General features: G+C 50.5%; 2 protein-coding genes across 5 annotated transcripts; one reads left to right on the top strand and one right to left on the bottom strand.

The window, feature by feature from the left end:
* Positions 1-1,665: 1,665 nt before the first annotated feature.
* On the top strand, positions 1,666-16,856 carry LOC308147457 (uncharacterized protein). 2 transcript variants are annotated; one of them, XM_080519593.1, is made up of 40 exons: positions 1,666-2,336; positions 5,844-6,385; positions 6,740-6,820; positions 6,896-6,955; positions 7,177-7,252; positions 7,363-7,502; positions 7,584-7,601; positions 7,724-7,930; positions 8,001-8,027; positions 8,119-8,181; positions 8,263-8,346; positions 8,425-8,475; positions 8,546-8,686; positions 8,769-8,822; positions 8,895-8,939; positions 9,183-9,245; positions 9,673-9,804; positions 10,317-10,382; positions 10,459-10,485; positions 10,570-10,668; positions 10,745-10,780; positions 10,912-10,998; positions 11,340-11,375; positions 11,755-11,814; positions 11,948-12,025; positions 12,103-12,138; positions 12,217-12,270; positions 12,360-12,431; positions 12,595-12,660; positions 12,743-12,773; positions 12,856-12,923; positions 13,003-13,107; positions 14,052-14,199; positions 14,278-14,342; positions 14,431-14,559; positions 14,653-14,685; positions 14,797-15,348; positions 15,420-15,617; positions 15,845-15,954; positions 16,154-16,856. In XM_080519593.1, exons 1-40 carry the CDS (start codon positions 1,823-1,825, stop codon positions 16,365-16,367), a joined length of 4,668 nt encoding a protein of 1,555 aa, XP_080375719.1. In that variant the 5' UTR covers positions 1,666-1,822; the 3' UTR covers positions 16,368-16,856. The 2 variants fall into 2 exon arrangements, with proteins under 2 accessions (XP_080375719.1, XP_080375720.1); XM_080519594.1 differs by lacking the exon at positions 9,183-9,245.
* A 1,193-nt stretch (positions 16,857-18,049) lies between these two features.
* On the bottom strand, positions 18,050-19,865 carry LOC308147458 (PI-PLC X domain-containing protein 1-like). Of its 3 annotated transcripts, XM_080519597.1 has the most exons (7): positions 19,748-19,865; positions 19,541-19,677; positions 19,186-19,314; positions 18,944-19,099; positions 18,705-18,811; positions 18,519-18,589; positions 18,050-18,452 (listed from the first exon to the last, which is right to left on the bottom strand). In XM_080519597.1, exons 1-7 carry the CDS (start codon positions 19,851-19,853, stop codon positions 18,199-18,201), a joined length of 960 nt encoding a protein of 319 aa, XP_080375723.1. In that variant the 5' UTR covers positions 19,854-19,865; the 3' UTR covers positions 18,050-18,198. The 3 variants fall into 3 exon arrangements, with proteins under 3 accessions (XP_080375723.1, XP_080375721.1, XP_080375722.1); XM_080519595.1 differs by having other exon boundaries at positions 18,050-18,589; XM_080519596.1 differs by having other exon boundaries at positions 18,050-18,589; positions 19,186-19,311.
* Positions 19,866-20,135: the final 270 nt, after the last annotated feature.

Genomic DNA, 20,135 nt, shown 5'->3' with positions numbered 1-20,135 from the left:
GGTTGGGGTCATGTGACCCCCGCAGCAGTAAGTCCTGGTGAAAGCTGAGAGACCGTCGCATTGAACCAGTTTTTCACTTGTTCACAATGAAGGCATCTTAATCTCCTTTAGTTTAGTGCCGCCAGTCACATGATCTCATGACCCAGAATCTCTCTCACACACACGCACACGCACACACACACACAGTAACAAACATCTTCATTCAGAAACAAACAGGGTGTTGCCTGTGATTTTTCACTGCCGCCTGTCTGGAAATGTCTGAAATGCCCCCCCCCCCCCCCCCCCCCGCTGCAGACGACTCACACATTGCAGAAAGATCAGTCGTTCATTGTTTTACTGTTACTGAGTACTTCTAATAAAAAGTTACTAGTTACGTGTGAAAGCCTCCCTTGTGTTCGTTTCATGAGGTGCTTGTAGTTCCCACATATGGCCACTAGAAGGAGGCAAAGGTCTCTATGAATTTAAAACATTAAATGTTTTATAGTTACTCGTTACTGATTACAGTTTGGATTAGCTTCCATATTGAAAATACTCTACTCGTTTCTTCACAAAGTAGCTAATAGTTGTACTTTGAACATGTAACCAGGAGACTTTGAATGTATATTAAGTCATGTTCTATTTAACAATTTGTTTGAGTAACCAAAATCATACTTCATCCTAAAGTATTGGACTGGTGCAATGGTTGTTGGTTCACTAGCTGGGTACTTTATTAATGGGTTTGTTGGTTAGATGGCAAGTTAAATAGTTGATTAGTGGTTATTTGTTTTCTTAGTTGGAAAGTTACTTGGTTGGTTGTTTTGTTAGTTGGTTTGTTTGTTTACATGATTAGATCATTATTTGTAATGTTATTTGGTAACTTGGCCAGTTAGCTGGTTAGCTGGTCGGTGAAGCTTGTTTTGGTGTTTTTTTTACACATTAAATTTAAAGACAGCGGTGAGGTTGACCATCCCATCAGACACTCGGTACTTTCATGAAGTGAATAAATCTTGTGAGATGCGTCGTCTTTCCCGTCTGAGTGAGTAAATCTGCTCACAATGAAACCAAGTGTCCCACAGCTCTGCTTCCCCCTGCTGGCAGCCCGTCACACTGCAGCGTGGGCGTGGGAGGAATGTGCAACAGCTGGATGGAGGATGAGGAGGAGGAAGAGGAGGAGGAGGAGGAGGTCTGTGAGAACCGGGAAGCAGCTCATTTTCCGAGGATTTGTTCCGATGAGGCATCGGAGTGGATCCCCAGAGAGAGCAGCTGAAGATCCAATCGTATCCTATTCCTCCTCCTGCTGCTCCTCCTCCTCCAGTGGACAAACGTCCATAATGTCATTAAGGATTCATGACCTTCATATCAGTGACTCAAACTGAAATCTGAAATCTTGTTTCAACTCATCAAAAGTAATCTGGTACAAAGTGAGAAATTCAATTCTGCTCCGCATTTTTCTTCTGTCGCCTCAGAGCTACTTATTATGGGATGTCCTCCTCCAGCCTGCAGCTTGGTGCGTTACTGTGGCAACGTCCTCACAGGGGCGGAGCTTCATGGTGTCCGAGCAACCAATCACATCATTGTTTGCCTCCCCCCCCTTGCCACATCCTGCCCCTCCTGCCGTCCTCTATTGCCCCTCTTGCAGCAAGTGGCCCTTTCTTTTTTTTATTTATTTAACGAGGGTTCTGCAGCTCTGTAGGAAGGCGTCCACTCAGCAGCTCGTCTGTGTCAGCGTCACGTCAAAGACCCTCTGAGCCTGTGGACCGGACCGCCGCTGACCCATCGCGTGGACCGAGACGTTTCCGAGGAGCGAACAGAGGCGGGAGTCTGGTGGAAGTCTGGATGCAGCATGGCGAGGACGGCGGTCCCCTCGTGCCTGCTCCTGCTGGCCCTCTGTGCCGGAACCTCTCAGGCCTGGTTCTGGTCTCAACACCAGGATCCCGTATCGGAATCTCCAACTGAGGTGACGGGAACAATGGACGATGCCACCTCCACTGGGGACACGCTGACAGGAACCACCTTCACAGTCGCAACCTCCTCAAAAACCTCCACAGGAAGTTCATCAACTGGCGCCACTTCTACTGGGGTCACCTCTACCGGGGCCACCTCTACCGGGGCCACCTCCACAGCCATGTCATCAACTGGTTCCACTGCAACTGGTTCCACTGCAACCAGTTCCACCTCTACCCGGGCCACCTCATCGGGAACCTTCTCTACGGAGAGTTTGTCAACTCACGCAACTTTGTCCAAAACCACCTGGTCAGGTGTGACCGTGTCGGGTAGCGGCGCAAAGCAGGAAGAAGCCAAGCGTGACGGCGTCTCCAAAGACGGAGGAGAAATCCTACACGTGTCGCCGGGGATCCGTAAGTTTTCCCGGGTGGGGGACTCGATCCCGACTTCCGGGACTACTAACGGAGGCCCGGCGGAGAAGGTGGAGGCCGCTAATGCTAACGTGACGCGTGCGGCGAGCAGGTTCAGAGGGGAGAGGGTGGAGGCGGCGTCCGGGGTGCGCTCAGGTAGCGGGATTCCGGACGCTTCGAAACCGTCCCGGACTGTCGAGCCGCGGTGCGCCGCGGTGCCTTCTGATTGGCCGGTTTGCAAATGGCAAACATTTTTCTCGCTGCCCAACTCTCTCAACCACACGTCAGTGGAGGAGGTGGGGGCGGTCCTGCAGGAGTGGGAGTGGCTTACCAGGGCGGGGTGCCACCACAGTGCGGAGTGGTTCCTCTGCCTGCTGCTGGCGCCCAGGTGCCCCTCCGCCCCGGCCACGCCCCCGCCCCCCCTCCGGCCCTGCCGGGGGTTCTGCCTGCTGCTGCAGGACCGCTGCTGGTCGTCCCTGCAGAGCGGGCGCCTCCCGCTGGAGTGCGAGCTGCTGCCCGATGAGGCGCCGGACCCCCGCCGTCCGGCGTGCGTGTCAGTTAGTACCTGGAAAGGTAACCCGACGGGTGGGGATGTAATCCGGACGCATTTCTGGCCTCTTGTTTGTGTGTTTTTGTGTTTGTTTGGGCGTCACATTTAGCATGTTTCCTGATAAACGGCTCTTCACTGGACAGTCCGCCAAACTAGTTCGTATAAAGTTTATATTGCATTACATATATTCCAAATGTTTTCTGTCCAAATTAAAAAGATAATTTCCTGATTTCCTAATTCTATATCAAAGAAATCATTATATATAATAATAATAATAATAATATAAATAATTTCTATAGATTTATGATAAAAGTGATGATCCTTTTATTGACTAGTTTTTTGTAAACAGAAGAAGAAGATCCATTGACACTAAAGCAAAGCTTTTGGCTAAATTTTCCTGATTCATAATCTAAACTTAGTCCAGGATTCCGACCTTGAGCAGGCGCAGCTTCCAGCACTTTGAAACGCTCCTCTGGGTATTCAGGACGGCCGTCTTTCCTGAGAAGACCTGTGATCTGTGAGGAAACATGCGAGTGCACTCAGATGGTGCGTTCCTGTCGTGATGTCACTTCCTGTTTTGAGGAAGTGTGTTTGTGAGTGACGGGTCAGTGATGGTCAGCAACCGCAGCCCCTTCGGAGCTTTGCCTCCGACGCCGTCGGCGTCGGCATCAACATGAGAGGAGCACGCGGGGCAGACGTGACCTCCGGTTTGAGTCCCGGCAGGAAACGCTGTCCCGGGTCCCGTCCAGCTGCGGCAGGGCCTCTTTATTGTTTCAGGACGAACTGTGCGTGATGACAGTTTTAGTCTGCAGGGACGTCAAACTGGGACCTCGCAGTAGTTTACTGGTTTTAGGGACTTTTCTTGTCGCCGGCGTCCCACCACCGCAGGCCTGTTTTGGCTCGTCGGACAGCAGGACAATTAAGCCGTGTGTGTGTGTGTGTGTCTGTGTGTGTGTGTGTGGCATTCAGGGTCACGGCTGTGGGTGGTAAATCTGTCTGCCGTGGAAGAACAGTGCCAAGTGTGTGCGCTTCCTCTGTGGAGCGAGGGCAGCGGCGTCGCCGTCGGCAACAAGAGGGCCTTCTGTGGCGGAGATAAGATGGGGTCAAAGGTCACTCCCACTCTTCGTGTTTGGCTGATGAAGGATGAGCAAAGAGGGAAAACCTTGCTGCTGTGTTGTGCACGTCAGTCAGGAGTTGCCAACTGGTGTTTGTAACTCAGTTACAGTTACTGGATCAGTTGTTAAGAGTTGTAGAGCAGCCGTTGTCTCTCAGTCACTGCTGTAATGCAGCTGTGTGTATTTGTATTTGTATTTCTGGACTATTTTTGAGTCCTTCGGTCTTTCAGAGAGAAAATTTGAAATGTTTGTCTGTGAAAATTGTTTTCCGTTTTGTTTGGTCTGCAGGGAGAGTCGAGCCCCGCTGAGGCGCTCATCATCGTTTCAGCATGTGTGTGAACGCTTCCACTTTCCCATGGACAGACACACATACACACACACACAAATACACACGCAAATACACACACACCTCCATCTGTCCGCCCACGCCCAGGCCCATAGGGTCGAGTTGCCCCGCTCTCACACTGCCGGGGCATTACACTGTCCCTCCGTAACATGATATATGAGCTCATCCGCTTCAGAGCTGGAACATATCCGCCTGTTGTTCTCTCACACACAAACACTCTCACACACAAACACTCTCACACACAAACACACACACAACTGTTAAGTTTAGAAATATTAGAGACTTGTGAGAACGCATAAAAGCCACAAAACTGCATGGAAACAGAATTTTAACCACTTTGTATCCATCTATTGGGCAAAATGGGGTTTATTTTCTTCAGCTTTCCAGTTATTTTAGCGTGACATGGATCTTTGAGAATCGGTTGGTGTTAGTACTGAGCTCACGCTGGTTCTTCCAGCAGCTGCAGCAGCTGTGCGGCGTCAGACGAGCCAGCAGCAGGTGCCCTCAGTGGGAACATGACCACCCTGCAGAGTGCAACAGGTCCTGAGGGACCCGGGTTCATCTGGAGCCGCTATGCTGGCCCCCCTCTGCAGCTCCACACAGGCTCTCTGTGATTCAGAGCCCCAAGCTGGCCTGAAACTACGACTCTGTTCTCGCGTTTGATTCCATGTGTAACCTGCAGGAGGCGCCACCACAGCACGCAGTGAGTGGATGATGGAGCTTGAAGTGGAAAAGTTACTTCTCGTCCCCCTTTCAATGGTCACGTGGTTTGTGACAACGTTGCTGGTCCCCCTTTGGGACGTGAGGGTCTGTGATGAGTTTGTGGGAACTGTCGTAAAGAGCAGCTGAGGGGGGGGGGGGGTATGCTCATCATCCTTATTACAAGAGGAGAGGAAACACAACTCAGAAACATTCAATTTACCCAAGTACTCATACTTTGAGTAACTTAAAAAACCTACTGATACTTTAAGGTCTTCTACGACGCAGGTCGGGTTGTTCTGTTTGCTGTCCTCCGTGTTAGTAGTTAGATGTTTTAGCTACTTGGTTAATCCGATTAACTGACGGTCGTTGAAGTTGACGGCGAACGTCAGTTCTTCTTTGGAGGTGGATTTGAAAATGGTAACATTTTTCTCCCTTTTAAAGAAACGTAAAGCTTTTTTTTGTGGCTTGCTGATCATTTCTGTTCCTGCAACTGCATTTACTCTGACCTTTGACCTTTGTCCCCTAAGTTGTTTTCAGAGGAGATTTGTCTTTCTGACGTCTGATTGGTTTATCGTTCTGACCTTCGTCTCTCTGGTCTTTGGCTCTCTGACCTTTCTTTCTCTGCCCTTTGACCTTTGACTCTCTGACTGTCTTACTTTTGTCCCTTGAGTTGCCTTCAGAGGAGCTTGTCTTTGTTTTTCTGACTTTGACCTCTGTCTGTCTTCCTTTGACTCTCTGACCTTCGTCTCTCTACTGTCTGACCTTTGACCCTCTGACCTTCGTCCCCTTGTCTACAGAGGAGAGCGGCGTGTCGTTGCAGCAGCTGTTGGGAGACCCTCCTCCTGAGCAGATCTCCAGGGAGTTCGGACCACGGGGCGAAGAGGTTTACGCATTCGGCCCGGCGGTGGCGTTGGGTCAGCCAGCTCTGGCTCACGTCCCCAACCCCTTCTACCGCCATTTCTCACTCCTCTTCCATGTCTCGCCATCCACGCCGGATGCCTCCGTCCTCTTCTCCATCACGGACGGTGCCCAGAACCTCATGTACGTTGGCGTCAAGCTCAGTGCCGTCCGTGGCGGCCGCCAGAAAGTGCGCTTCTTCTATACCGAACCGGACTCGGAGGCATCGTACGAGGCGGCCAGCTTCGACGTGCCCAGCATGGTGAACAGGTGGAGTCGCTTCTCGCTGGCCGTCTTTGAGGACCAGGTGACCTTCTACTATGGCTGTGACTCGGAGCCACAGGTGGTGAAGATGGAGCGCTCGCCGGACCCCATGGAGCTGGACGCTGCTGCCGGGATCTTTGTGGGCCAGGCGGGCGGAGCCGACTCTGACAAATTCCAGGTAACGACGAGGCCAAGAAGACTTTAGGAATTTTATTTTCATTATCTGTAAAAATAATTTAGAACAATCAAAGCTCCTCTGGGAAAATTGATCGAGTTTGAACTTGTCACACAGAAGAAAAAAAAACAGTGTGGAATGTTCCAGTTGTCCTCTTGAGTTTGTAGTTGATATGGTGAAGTTGGTCAAAGACGACCCTCTTGTGGTCAGATGTGTTCATTTTCACAGAACTGGGAATGATGTCACTTCCTGGGAAAATAAACAAGATGCAGTGTAGTGCTCTTCATCTCACAGTGTGTCCCAGTTGTGTCTGGAACTGCAACTGCTCTGCGTGAGACCTTTGACCTGTGATTTCAGGGAAAGATGGCGGAGTTGCGAGTGGTGGGAAGCCCGCGGGCCGCGGAGCGTCTCTGTGACGACGAGGACGACTCAGATGCAGTGAGTATTTGTCTTCCTCGTGCTCCGTTGGCTGTCTCTGGGTCCTTCTAATGTCCGTCTCCCTCTGTCCTCAAGGCCTCAGGGGACTTTGGCAGCGGCAACGGCGAACGGACGGCGACCAGACACCGTGTCAAGGTCGGTGTGATGGCGTTTTCCTGAGACTTCCAGTCTGTGTAGACTGTTCACTCTCTGCAGGGTGTCCAGTCTGTGAATAGTTAATCAAAAGCATTTAAAAAAGACCTCAGAAGCGCACCAACTCTGAAATTTCAAAAACACTGATTGAAGCAAGATATGCAAGAAAGAATCTGGTTCAAAAAGCCTTGTTGACGATGCTTTGGTGTCTGTTTGCCCCTCAGACCACCCCTGCCTCTTTACGGCCGGTGCCTGAGCCCCCGCTGACCTCCTCACAGGGGGACAGAGTGAGAGAAACAGGTACCAACTCTGCTTCCTGTACTTTGGCTCTTCAGTGCCCCCGGTGGACACTTGCAAGATTGCATCCATTTCGAGGATCACTCAGAAGCTGTTGACTTGTTGCCCCTCAGGTGTGGCCGGTGCGAAAGGAGAGAGGGGGGACCAGGGGCAGAAAGGCTCTCAGGGGGATCGAGGCCCCATGGGGCCCAAAGGGGACTCTGGCTCTGGCTCCAGCTCTGGCTCCTGGTCTCAGGGGGGTTCGGGACATAAGGTGAAGCTCCATCACAGCATGGGAGCCGAACGGTAACCTGTGACCTCTGACTCTGACATGTGTCCTCTGTGTTTGTTTCAGGGAGACAAAGGTGCAAAGGTGGGTCACCTGCTGGCCCTAATGTCCACAGCCAACTAATGAACTTCACATTTATATTGATTAGGTTCAGGACCATAACCAGGATCGGGTTTCTTACCCTCCAAAATCCTTTTCCTCCATAGGGGAACTCCGGCTTCGGCTACCCTGGAACTAAAGGTGAACCAGGAGCCCAGGGGCCACCAGGGCCACCCGGTCCTCCGGGGCCTGCTGCTGAAGTGGTGCGACTCGGGGACGGTTCGGTAGTGCAGCAGGTGGCTGGACCGCTCGGACCTCCAGGCCCTTCGGGTTCCGATGGCGCTGCAGGACCTCCAGGAACTGATGGGGAGCCCGTGAGTAGAAATGATGTTGGAGGACTTTGGGAATGTTTGAGTTTCTCACAATTGCGTTGTTCTCTTTCAGGGTGATCCAGGAGAGGACGGAAAAGCTGTGAGTTCACTGTTTTACACTCGATCAAGAGCATTTCTCTCAACTTTTCTGGAATCTTGCTGATCATGGTTTGTGCTGGTCCTCTGTCCAGGGTCCTGCTGGGCCACCAGGTTTCCCAGGAACTCCAGGAACTTCTGGGGCCAAAGGCCAGAAGGTGCAGTATCTGCATATTGATTTAAAACCAGCCGTCAAGTTTAGTTCACTTTGACCAGGTTTGCTTTCAACATACTTTCAGGGAGACCGTGGAGATGGTTCACCTGGACCCAGAGGCCCTCCTGGCCTCCCTGGGCCTCCTGGACCAGGCACTGGTGATCGGCCTGTACGTCCTTTTGTCATTTCTTTCTGTCTCTGCTGAAGTCCTGATGCTGACCCTTGACTGTGTTTCTCATGTTCGCAGACTTTCGTTGACATGGAAGGTTCCGGGTTCTTGGATCTGGACAAATTAAAGGTACGTGCTCTGACCGTGCTCCACAGTTGGCTTCCTATGTGGGAAAATAGCTTTTCAATTGGTCCTCTAGAGTCTCCGTGGTCTCCCGGGCCTGCCAGGACCTCCTGGACCACCTGGACTTCCTGGTACATCAGTGGCACTGGGACCTGGTGGTGCAATAGCCGTTGGACCTTCTGGACCACCCGGACAAGACGGGGCTCCTGGTCTACCAGTGAGTACTTGGCGTGCATTCCCATGATTTTTAGAGTTAAGAAGCAGAGGTTGTGAAAGCACCCCCCCTCTTGTTTTTCCAGGGCCGCCCGGGTCCTCCTGGTGCTCCTGGTCAGCCTGGACTCACAGGAACCAAGGTACAGCCAGACATTCACCAAACTGTCATGACTCAACCGACCAGGCAACCTTTAACCTCCACCTTCCTGCAGGGCGACAATGGCGAGCTGGGACTTCCCGGAGCAGCAGGGCAGAAGGTGAGGAGTGTGTGTGTGTTTCTGAGCTGGACATCAAAAAGAGTGTGTGTGTGTGTGTGTGTGTGTGTGTGTGTGTGTGTGTGTGTGTGTGTGTGTGTGTGTGTGTGTGTGTGTGTGTGTGTGTGTGTGTGTGTGTGTGTGTGTGTGTGTGTGTGTGTGTGTGTGTGTGTGTGTGTGTGTGTGTGTGTGTGTGTGGATGAACCTGTGCCGGTGTTCACAACACAGTCTGTTGCTTTCCTGCAGCCGTCGGATCCAGACTCCGGCTTCTTTAGCGGCGTCCTCTCTTTCTTTACTCCATCTTCTACAGTGGGTACCGGGTCTCGGGTGTCCGGGGGTCTCTGCTCTCTTTACCTTCTCCTGTTTCACACAAACTCCTAACAACAGGAAACAGTTATTTGAATCTCTGGTGACCAACTTCTTTTTTAACCTGAAGCCCCTCGGCTCACCTGGAAACATTTTGGACCCCATCTGATCTCTGATCAGTCAAATGTCTGATTCTAGAACATCTTATTCTGGATTTCTTGGACATGAGTGACTCCTTGAACCTTATGTTGGGAACCAGAGCTCCAGATGACACCCTGTGGGGTGAAAACTGGAAACCTTCACCTTCTTGCACTTCTCTAACTTCTCTGTTCTCTTTACTCACTCCCGTCCGTCTGGCTCCGCACGCCACTTTTGCTTTCGATTTTTCTTTGTCTACCAAAAAGCTCAATGTTCCTTTGTCCGTCCTCAGGGGGCTCATGGTGACCAAGGACAGACGGGGACTCCCGGGCAGACCGGGCTGGCGGGGCTCCCCGGCCCCATGGGCCCGGTTGGACCTCCAGGACCACCAGGACCACCGGGACCGCCGTACGGCTCCAGCTTTGTGAGTGAAGGTTTCAGTCCTGGTTTGACACAAATGAAGGACAAGTTTCTTCTTTTAAAAGTTAAATCATTGTGACATGGATAAAGTTCTCATGGAGATTGGAATCACATTTGGAATTCTTCATTCTGATTTAGAAAAATCGGTACTTCCTTGGCAAATAATTTCAATTTCCATCACTTTCTGTCCCTGAAGAGCCATTCAAGGTCCAGAGAGCAGCACAAATAGACATATAACATACACGGTAGATTTATTGGATATATTTGAGCAACATCAGATAGTTTAGTGGCAGTTTTGTGCAATTTGAGTGGAAAGTTTGATTTTCTGGTTCTCTTTATTTATTGTGTTTTCATGATTGATTTCTGTATTTCTGTGGTAGAGTTGAGTGTGTTTGTGGTGCTTTATTGGGTTTTCTTTGGTCTTTCCGTTGTAATTGTGTGTATTTTGTATATACATCTCTGAATATCTTTTTGAGGTTTGTTTTAGTACCTTTGTGTGTTTTCCTGTTCACACAGGGTGGGATTGATAGATTTGTGGAGACTGACGGCCTGACAGGAAGCAGAGGCGTACCTGGACCACAGGTAAGCACTCAGCCTTGTTAGGAACTGTAGTCCAGCTCGGTCCTACTCGGGTCTCATACTGTCTCCTGTCCTCCAGGGTCCACCCGGTATCCCGGGACTTCCTGTGAGTGCATGACCTGCCCTACACCTACATGTGTTTAGAATGTGCTCTTGTTTGTGTTCACTGGTGTATTTTTGGTATTTTCAGGGTAAACCAGGTTTCCCAGGTGTGGCTGGGACCAAAGGAGCAGAGGGACCTCGAGGACCTGCTGGGATACCGGGTCTGGACGGATTCACTGGGCTGCAGGTAAGACATCGCCTCTCATCCTCTGGTCCTGATCTTCGTCCAGGTGTTTGTGAGACTGACCAGCTGTCGTCTGCAGGGCGATAAGGGAGAGAGAGGAGAGAAAGGCCTGTCGGTGAGTTACCAACCACAAACATCACGAAACATCTGGTCCAGCTGTGTCAGGCAACGTCTGAAAGGCCCTCAAGCCCCGACCGGACCGTCCTGTCTTGTCACACTTTCTCACATTGCCTCTTGACCTGACAGGGTCTGCCGGGTCGAGACGGAGGGCCACCCGGCCCCCCGGGGCCCCCCGGGCCCCCGGGCGAGGTGGTGCACCAGCCAACAAGCGACGTGAGTCCTGTGGTGTTTGTTACTGCAATGCTGCATGAAGCTTCCTCACAAATGTTCACGTTGTCGTCCGTAAACTGTGAATTGATCCCGACGCCTGCAGCTTTTTCGCTGAGTGAATGAACTGAATCCACTAACAGCCACAGCAGGCTCAGGTTGTGCTGTCACCTCGTACTAACTGACCTAACTCTGTCTCGCTGTAGTATAACGACCCGTATTGGAGCGAAAGCTGGGAGGTGAGTGGAGGCTCGCGGAGCTCCTCAGACTTATCGAACCACAAACACCACTCAGTCCTTCTCTCATACGTCAGCATGTCTGGTCTATAATCTGTCTGTCCTCTGCAGGGAGGACCGGGCGTCCCAGGCAGGGCTGGATTCCCCGTAAGTTTCTACATATAACTACATACAGTGACTTGAAAGAGTGTTCATTCCCCTTTACTGTGATACCCCGAAATAAAAACCAATGCAACCAATTGCAGTGAAAATCACTTGGTAGAGAGTCTCGCTCAATCTGATCTCAGTATAAATCCAGATGTTCTGTAAGAAAACCGTCTCTGAAGTCCACATAAAATACATCGACATTTGTGGTTGCAATGTGAGAAAATGTGGAAACGTGAGGTAAGTTATGTATCTTTGACCCTAAACTTTTGCAAACCTCTGTTTCTATGTATCGACAGATCTACATCTAGATGTGAATTTGTATGTTTTCTGTCGCGTTTACACTGTAAATGTGTTGCTTTTTTTTTGTTCTGTGTTTTAGGGCCCTGCAGGGCCCAAAGGAGATAAAGGAGACACCGGTCAACCAGGGTTCACCTCAAAAGTAGGATTATTCATTCAATTATGCATGTCTTTATTTTGAAGGTTTGCACCTGATAATATTTTTACTTTGGTGGATGTTTTGTGTTTTTTTTTTTAAAGTGTTCAACATTGTTTGTGACTTTGTTTGCATTCAGGGACAAAAAGGAGAGCCGGGCATCATCATGGGGCCTGATGGGAGACCTCAGTACCTGGGTGGCCTGGCAGGACGGCCGGTAATTTATTGTAACGCTAACGTGTCAGCCTCCATCTGAGCCTGCGCTCAATCTAACGGCTTGTTTTTATGTTCCAGGGTGACCCTGGGATTCCAGGTCCCGAGGGTCCTGAGGTACGTACTGTTCTTTTAAATCTCCATACGGGTGCTGATGTGGGTCGGGTCCTCAGAGGTTGATGTGTTGTCTTCCAGGGTCCTCATGGTCCTCCAGGACAGAAGGGAGAGATTGGCTTCCCTGGCAGACCAGTGAGTTTCACACCTGATCGAGCTGGAATGGTCGGTCTGTACCGACTTATTATATCGAGTTATGTCACTAATCTGGGTGTGTCACACAGGGTCGCCCCGGACTGAATGGGGTCAGAGGAGAGAAGGGGGATTCCGGAGGTGGATCTGGATTCGGGAATCCTGTGAGTTCCGTCACCTTTGGTCAGCCAGCAAGAGTTAGCATTAACATTTGCTGTAGCTTATTTTTGGTGGAAAAACCCAGCCAATCCTAATACTGGAAAAAAAAGACTGATTACTTCAGTTGTTTGTCTTGACTTCCAGTAACTGGAACTTGTTGTGTCTCAGGGTGCTCCAGGCCCCCCGGGGCCCCCCGGACCTCCTGGACCTGCCCTCCACCCGGACAGGGCTCGAGTGAGTGCACAGAGAGCAGCCGTTGAGTGTGAGGGTGGAGGATGTGAGGAAACGGAGCCACTAATGTTGTGATGTGTTTCAGGGGTCCGAGGACGACTCCAGGTGGTACTCCGGTCAGTCCCCACACGGTCACGTCCATGGAGCTGCCCTCCATTTCTCACCACACGTCTGTTTACCGCTGATGTTTGTTTACAGTGAAGGGAGAGAAAGGGGAGGCCGGACTGTCTGCGGGACACGGCTCGCTGGACCTTTACACTCTGAAGGTAAACGATGACAACAACACCCATTCATGCTTTAAGGTCACATCCCATTTATGTGGATTTTGTTTGTTTGTTTGTTGAGAATGAACTGAAAGGTGAACAGGGTGTGAAAGGAGATAAAGGAGAGCCGGGTGGAGGAGGATACTACGACCCCCGCTATGGAGGACCAGGATTCCCCGGACCTCCAGTGAGATCATGACCATTTTTTTGTTATTGTCATTATCAATCAATCAATCAATCAACTTTATTTATAAAGCGCTTTTAAGCAGCCGCAGCTGAAACAAAGTGCTGTACATTGTAAATAAAAATATAAGTCGCAAAATAAAAACATTAAAACAATAAAAACAATAAGATGTTTAAACAATAAACAAAACATAAAAGGTTAAAACCCCCCCAAAAAAACGAAGGCACTAAAACCAGACCAGAGTCTCACACTGAGGTAAAAGCCAAAGAATAAAAATGTGTTTTAAGATGAGTTTTAAAAATGGACAGTGAGGGGGCTTGTCTAACAGGAAGGGGGGGGGGGGGGGCATTCCAGAGGTGAGGACCGGCAGTGGAAAAGGCTCTTTCCCCTCTGAGTTTCCGTTTGGACCTCGGTACCTCCAGGAGCAGCCGGTCAGCTGACCGGAAAGAATCTTAAAACGGACTCTAAAATGCACAGGCAGCCAGTGGAGGGATGTCAGTATGGGGGTGATGTGCTCGCTCTTGCGTGCCCCAGTTAAGAGGCGAGCAGCAGCATTCTGCACCAACTGGAGGCGGGTGAGGGAAGACTGGTGACTCCAAAGTAAAGTGAGTTGCAGTAGTCCAGCCGAGATATAATAAAAGCGTGGATTACTGCTTCTAGGTGCTTCTGTGTCAGAAAGGGCTTTACTTTCACCAGCTGCCTCAGGTTAAAGAAGCTGGACTTCACTATAGCCCCTATCTGCCGGTCCAATTTAAAATCACTGTCCATTTTAAAGCCCCAGTTGGAGACGAACGGCTTAATGTATTGTCTCAGAGGGCCGAAATCGACCGAGGGCGGTTCACTAGTGGCACTCGGGCCGAACACCATCGGCCCGAGTGCCGAGTCCCGAGTGCCATTATAAATATTTTGTCTCATGTCTCATTGTGTCTCATGGACTCTGTCTTCAGGGACCCCCGGGAGAATCCATCGTGGGACCACCGGGCCCTCAGGGGCCGCCCGGATCTCCAGGCAGAGGGTACGATGGCCAGCCCGGACCACCGGGCCCACCCGGACCCCCTGGCTCGTCCCTCTCTGGACCCCACAGAGGCACTCAGAGTGAGTTCACTATAAAGCGGTGCAGGCGTGGAGAGGGCCCTGCTGTGTTGGACTGAACTGACTGTGTTTGTATTGCAGCCATCAACATTCCAGGACCCCCGGGACCACCGGGAGCTCCAGGACTGCCGGGTCACTCGTCGGGGGTGAGTGGTTTGTCCCGTGGGGTGTGCGGGTGTCTTCAGGTCTCAGATACATGCTCACCGGGGCATCTGGGGGTCTTTGTGTTTGAAGGTGACTGTGTTGAGGTCTTACGACACCATGACTGCCACAGCCAGGAGGCAGCCCGAAGGCTCGCTGGTCTATGTCCTGGACCAGACCGACCTGTACCTTCGAGTTCGAGACGGAATCCGACAAGTCCAGGTGACTCTTCCCCTATAGCCCACCTCAAACTTGTTGTAGCTCTCAGACATTCCAGGAGCAGGAAACTTTTGCTAATTTTGTCTTATTTTTCAGTTGGGTGGCTACATCCCCCTGCCCAGACACGATGTGAGTCCAATCCACACGACCCGACACAAATACATCCCTAATGCTAATGCCACATCCTCAATGCTAAAGCTGAACATTCATGATGTCACCACTCCCTCTCTGTGTTTCCAGGAGAATGAGGTTGCGGCTGTGGAGCCGCCGCCAGCTGTACCTTTCTCCCCGGACCATCACTCCAACACTGGCACCGTCAGCCACAACTCCCACAATCCCCCAGAGCCTCAACCACAACCAGACCACCATCATAACACCCATCCAGATCCCAGATACCATCCGGAGACTCACCACCACCCGGATACTCGGCACCACCCGGATAGTCGGCATCACCCAGATACTCCGCACCACCCAGATCCTCGGCACCACCCAGATCCTCGGCACCACCCACATACTCCGCACCACCCAGATCCTCCGCACCACCCAGATACTCAGCACCACCCAGATCCTCGGAACCAGCCTGATCCTCGGTACCAGCCTGATCTTGGGTACCACCCCGATCCACGATACCCGGCGCCCACAGACCCCAGGTACCCTAGTTATGCTGATCGTGTGAACCAACCAGATGGGAGGTCACCATACCAGGACGGCCGCTATGCAGTGACGCCTCAGAGGAGACCACCACCCCCGGTGCCCCAAACCCCGGTCCACCGTCACGCTTCAGGACCAGGGGTAGGAGAAGAACCTAATGGCGACTTTTCCTGTAACAATGAACACTTGTGACAGCCTGTCTCTCTCTGCAGCTTCACCTGATTGCCCTGAACAGCCCTCAGAGCGGTGCCATGCGCGGGATCCGTGGCGCAGACTTCATGTGCTTCACGCAGGCTCAGGCCATTGGCATGCACGGCACCTTCAGGGCCTTCCTGTCCGCCAGGCTGCAGGACCTCAACAGCATCGTCAGAAAGGTGGACCGCGATCGCATGCCCATCCTCAACCTCAAGGTACGTCATCCAACCATCACCTGAGCACATCGGGTACACCAACCACCAACCCATTTCGAACCTTATGGTTTGTAATCAAACACTCGTCCGACATATATTCAGCTGATAATCAACCAATCTCCAAGACCCAGAATGAAACTGAAGGACTTGTTGCTGTGAAGCGAGAATTTCTACACCATCTGCTCATTGTGACGATGCTAACCACTCGGTTGTTTGCCCTTTGCCAGGATGAGGTTCTGTTTGACAGCTGGGATGCCGTCTTCAACGACGGCAGGATGAAGCACAGCGTGCCCCTCTACTCTTTCGATGGAAAGGATGTTCTCAACGACAGCACGTGGTGAGCGTCCGATACAACGTCCACTCAGTCAAGCTATGCCGAGCTGAAGCTATGACACAAATGCTCAAGTTATGAAACAAATGCTAGGCTACAACACTTGTACAGAACCACAACGGTAAAATCCCGAAGCTCCAGCTATCGTCTCAAAAGAAAACACAGCACTAATGTGTAGCGTTTTTTTTCCTGGGTTTCATGGCAGGCCGGAGAAGATGATGTGGCACGGTTCAACCAGCGAGGGTCAGCGACACGAGGACGGGTTCTGTGAGACGTGGCGTGTTGGCGAGCCCACGCTGAGCGGCATGGCGTCGCCGCTGCAGAGCGGCAGCCTGTTGCAGCAGAGCTCCAGCAGGTGCTCCAGCGCCTACGTGGTGCTGTGCATCGAGAACAGCTACATAGGCCAGGCCAAGAGATAGAGACACACACACACACACACACATACTGCTTTTGGTGCTTTGTATATAAATTTCCTCATTAATATCATTGTATGTTTGCTAGCCACTCCCATATGGTGCTACACACAGTTATCCCTCATGATGACCTTCAGTTTGAGCTCAGGTGACCTCGTGTCTGTCCCGTCCCGGCAGCCATATTGGACGTCCACTCTGACCTCGCGAGGTGTCCGAAGGCGCAGCTCTGTTCTGCTTTCTTTGTTGTTTGGGACCCGCTAGCAACCGGAACACAGGTTCTGGATCATTGGTGCCCAAAATGTGGCCCACGGGCCTCACGAATAGTGATACTTCTGAGTCTTAACAGCAGGTGGCGCTTCTGTTAGCTTCTCAACAGAGCCAGGCTAGTCTGGAGTGGAAACATGAATGTCTGCAACATTTGAAGACTGCCTGTTGTTAAATCTGTAAAGAAATAATTAGTCTGAAAGGAAGAGAATATATAACCTTTTTTATGTGTTTCTGCTCAGTCATTTCAACAAAAAAAGAAAGTTTCAGCTCAAGTTAGCAGGAAAAAAGTCTTTTGTTTTTCTTTTTAAACACGTCTATTAAGGCCAGACGGAACATTGTCATCGACTCCCAAGTTTACGTGAGCTTCGAAGCTAACTGCTTTACCTTTAAGGCTAACTGGTTTAGCTTCAAGACTGACTCCTTTAGCTTGAATGCCTTCCTTTTTACCTTCAAGGCTACTTTCTTTAGCTTCGAAGCTACATATTTCCCTCAAGACTAAATAAACCCTTTAGCATCAAGGCTAACTCATTTAGCTGAACGACTCGGAAGCTTTAATTCTGGTTCCTGCTGCTGAAACTGAACATTCGCTCTTTAGTCTGCACTGATCCCATATACTCAATACACTACTGCAAATTTTCTCCCAATTTACCAAATTTGCAACATAATCCCATTTTGTCCGTTTGGCATTGTTTGTGTTTGGTTTTTTTTTTTTTTTTTTGTCAATTACCTTCACATTTTTACTACATCTTACTTTGTTTTCATAATTTTACCTCATATTATGGTTTATTTTCTTAACAACTGTCATTTTCCATTTTGTTTGCCATTTTATATTCATTTTTGTTCTATTGTAATCACATTTCTTTCATTTTGTCACTTTATAGAATTTTAACATAATTTCCCACCCTTTTTCATCATTTTGAAGTTTAATGAGACTCTAAACCCTTTATTATTAATTGTTTTGATAACATTGTTATTTTACATCCCATTTTGTTAATGCTAAAACAATGTCAATGCCTCCAACATCGACTCACTGCTGCCCCCTGGTGCACAGTACTGGTATCACATATCAGTGCACTTAAATAATAATTTCTTATGGCGAGATTCGTAAAACACTGAAATCAACATCTGATGCAACTGCTTTTTGTCGTAAACGTAAGCCTTGTGAAAAGTATTCTGTAACTTCACGTGTCATCTGCTGCACATCCTATTCACTTTGCGAAGAAGGGTGACATACTCACGTGGTTTTTATGAGCAAAAACAAAAGGGATATTTATTTTTGAAAGTTTTTTTTTTTTTAATAATGTGCTTCACCTGTAACCCGACACATGCAGCCTTCAGGAGCCCCAAAACCTGGGTCACCCCCAGTAATAAATAGTGTGGAAGAAAACCTCTTGCATCAGTTTATCATTTTCACTCTTTAATTCCAAAATAGTGCAGTCATCTAGTAATCTGAGTATTTGTAATCAGCTCCATGCATCCGTTGCCCCAGAAGCTGTATGATGACATGTACAAGTTTAAAATAACAAGGGTTCAAACAGGCGGCGACGCCGTGAAATCAGGAGGAAATTATTTATGCGTTGCCGTGGCAACCGCCAGCGGCGGTTTGTAGTTGAGTGCAATGACGCGAGCACAGAAGTCGGCGAGGAGGCCCACGAAGTCGCAGCAGACGACGTTGACGGCCGCCGGGGCCCGCGTGCTGCGCCGCCGCCCAGCGCAGCAGCGGCGACGCAGCCTTCGCCGTCATCCTCCTGAGGTCGTCCAGCGGGTGCAGCAGCACGCAGGCGGCGTCTTCGGTCAGGTTCAGACCGCACGCGTAGAAACCAGCTGCATAAAGACACCAGGCTACCTTCCGTGTCGTCAGAGTAACTGTAACTGCGAGTGTCCGAGTACCTGGTCGTCCTGCACGCTGCCGCTCCTCCAGGTAGGAGACCACCTTCAGGGGATCGGGGCTGTCGGCGTACCTGCATGACAGATCGCCACGTCACTTGCAGTCATTTGCTGGGGGAAAATCCCATTTCCCACTGGGAAAGTTCCCAACTCCTCTGTGGCGGTAAGGATGAGAAGCTGTGAACGCACCAGTAGGGAATCCCTGGCCACATGTCAGGACGCCGCTCCTGCTCTCTGTCGTACGACACGACAAGCTGCTGACCTTTGGCCCAACAGGAGCGCAGGGTGGGAACTTCCTGTCCACACAGGAAGTAGAAGAAGTGTGGTCATCAATTTAATTCAACATATTTCTGAATGGGAAAGAAAAACTTCCTGAAAAACCCTCTGTGTGCGTGTGTGTGCGTGTGTGTGTGCGTGCGTGCGTGTACCTCGGAGGAGACCAGCTTGTGTGAGAACAGAGAGGTGATGAAGTTCAGCAGGTGTGTGTGGTCTTCATCAGTCAGACACTCAAAGTGTGAGAACGAAACGATGAAGACTTCGGAGGGATGAAGGTCGAGCCAACGGGACAGTTCTTGCAGAGCCTCCTACACACGCACGCACACACACACACACAGAGGGTCTCTCTCTCTCTCTCTCTCTCTCACACCCTCACCCTCACCCTCACCCTCACCTGAACTCGGAGCTTTGTGTACAGACCGTGAGCGAAGAACAATTCTCCACCCGCTTGAGGCTTCTTGGCCACACGCAGGTCTAAGAAACGAACGCCCAGATCGCACTGCTGACTGAGCACCGACTGCTGCTGTCAACAAACAAACAAGGAAAATAATCTGCAAGCACTTCCAATAAAATGTGGTTATCTACAACTTCGTCACATTTAATGACAGTCATCAGAAATCGATATTATCAATCAGATAAAAATAAAGGTGTGGTGTGTGTGTGTGTGTGTGTGTGTGTGTGTGTGTGGGGGGGGGGGGGGGGGGGGGGGGGGTCCTGGGGCCCCGGGCCTCCCCTGACTCGGCCCGCACCTGCGTGGTGGCCCAGCGGGAGACGCAGGTCCGCGTGCAGCGGGGCAGGAGGCGGCCACAGAGGGTGACGATGCGGGGCAGGGAGGGCAGCAGCGGGGAAGAGGCGTCCAGGCAGAACGACATGCTGTCGTGACTCCCTGCGGGGAGACACGCCGTTATTAGCGGGTCTGGCCCGGGTTCCGCGGTCCACTCCGGCTTAGGGCTTACCCGGGATGGCGAGCTCCCACAGCGGGACGTCGTGCAACCGCGGCGGCAGCCGAGACATCCAGTCCGTGCTCCATCCCGGGTTCGAACCCGGGTCCCAGCCCGACATCGGTTTGTTTACAAATACTTCCGGGTGGAAATACGTCATCACGTGGAGGAATATGTATTTGAATAAAGTTATGAAAAATATATTTAGCATTCTCATTCGTATTTGTTTTGTCAAAAAAAAGCGTTATAATTACCTGTCATAGGACTTGCGATTGTATGAATTATTCCTTTTCCTTTAGAGTTTGTTTTTGTTGTGTTTAACTGCACTGTTTGGATATTCCCTCTTTGTGCAATAAAGCTCTTAAAAAAAGGATTAAAGTTATGGAAACGTCTTTTAACTTAG

The sequence above is a fragment of the Blennius ocellaris genome (genome assembly GCF_963422515.1).
Source record: "Blennius ocellaris genome assembly, chromosome: 24".
In the NCBI taxonomy this organism is placed as follows: domain Eukaryota; kingdom Metazoa; phylum Chordata; class Actinopteri; order Blenniiformes; family Blenniidae; genus Blennius; species Blennius ocellaris.
Note: the sequence above shows the minus strand (reverse complement) of the source record. Positions and strands in the feature narration are given on the sequence as shown.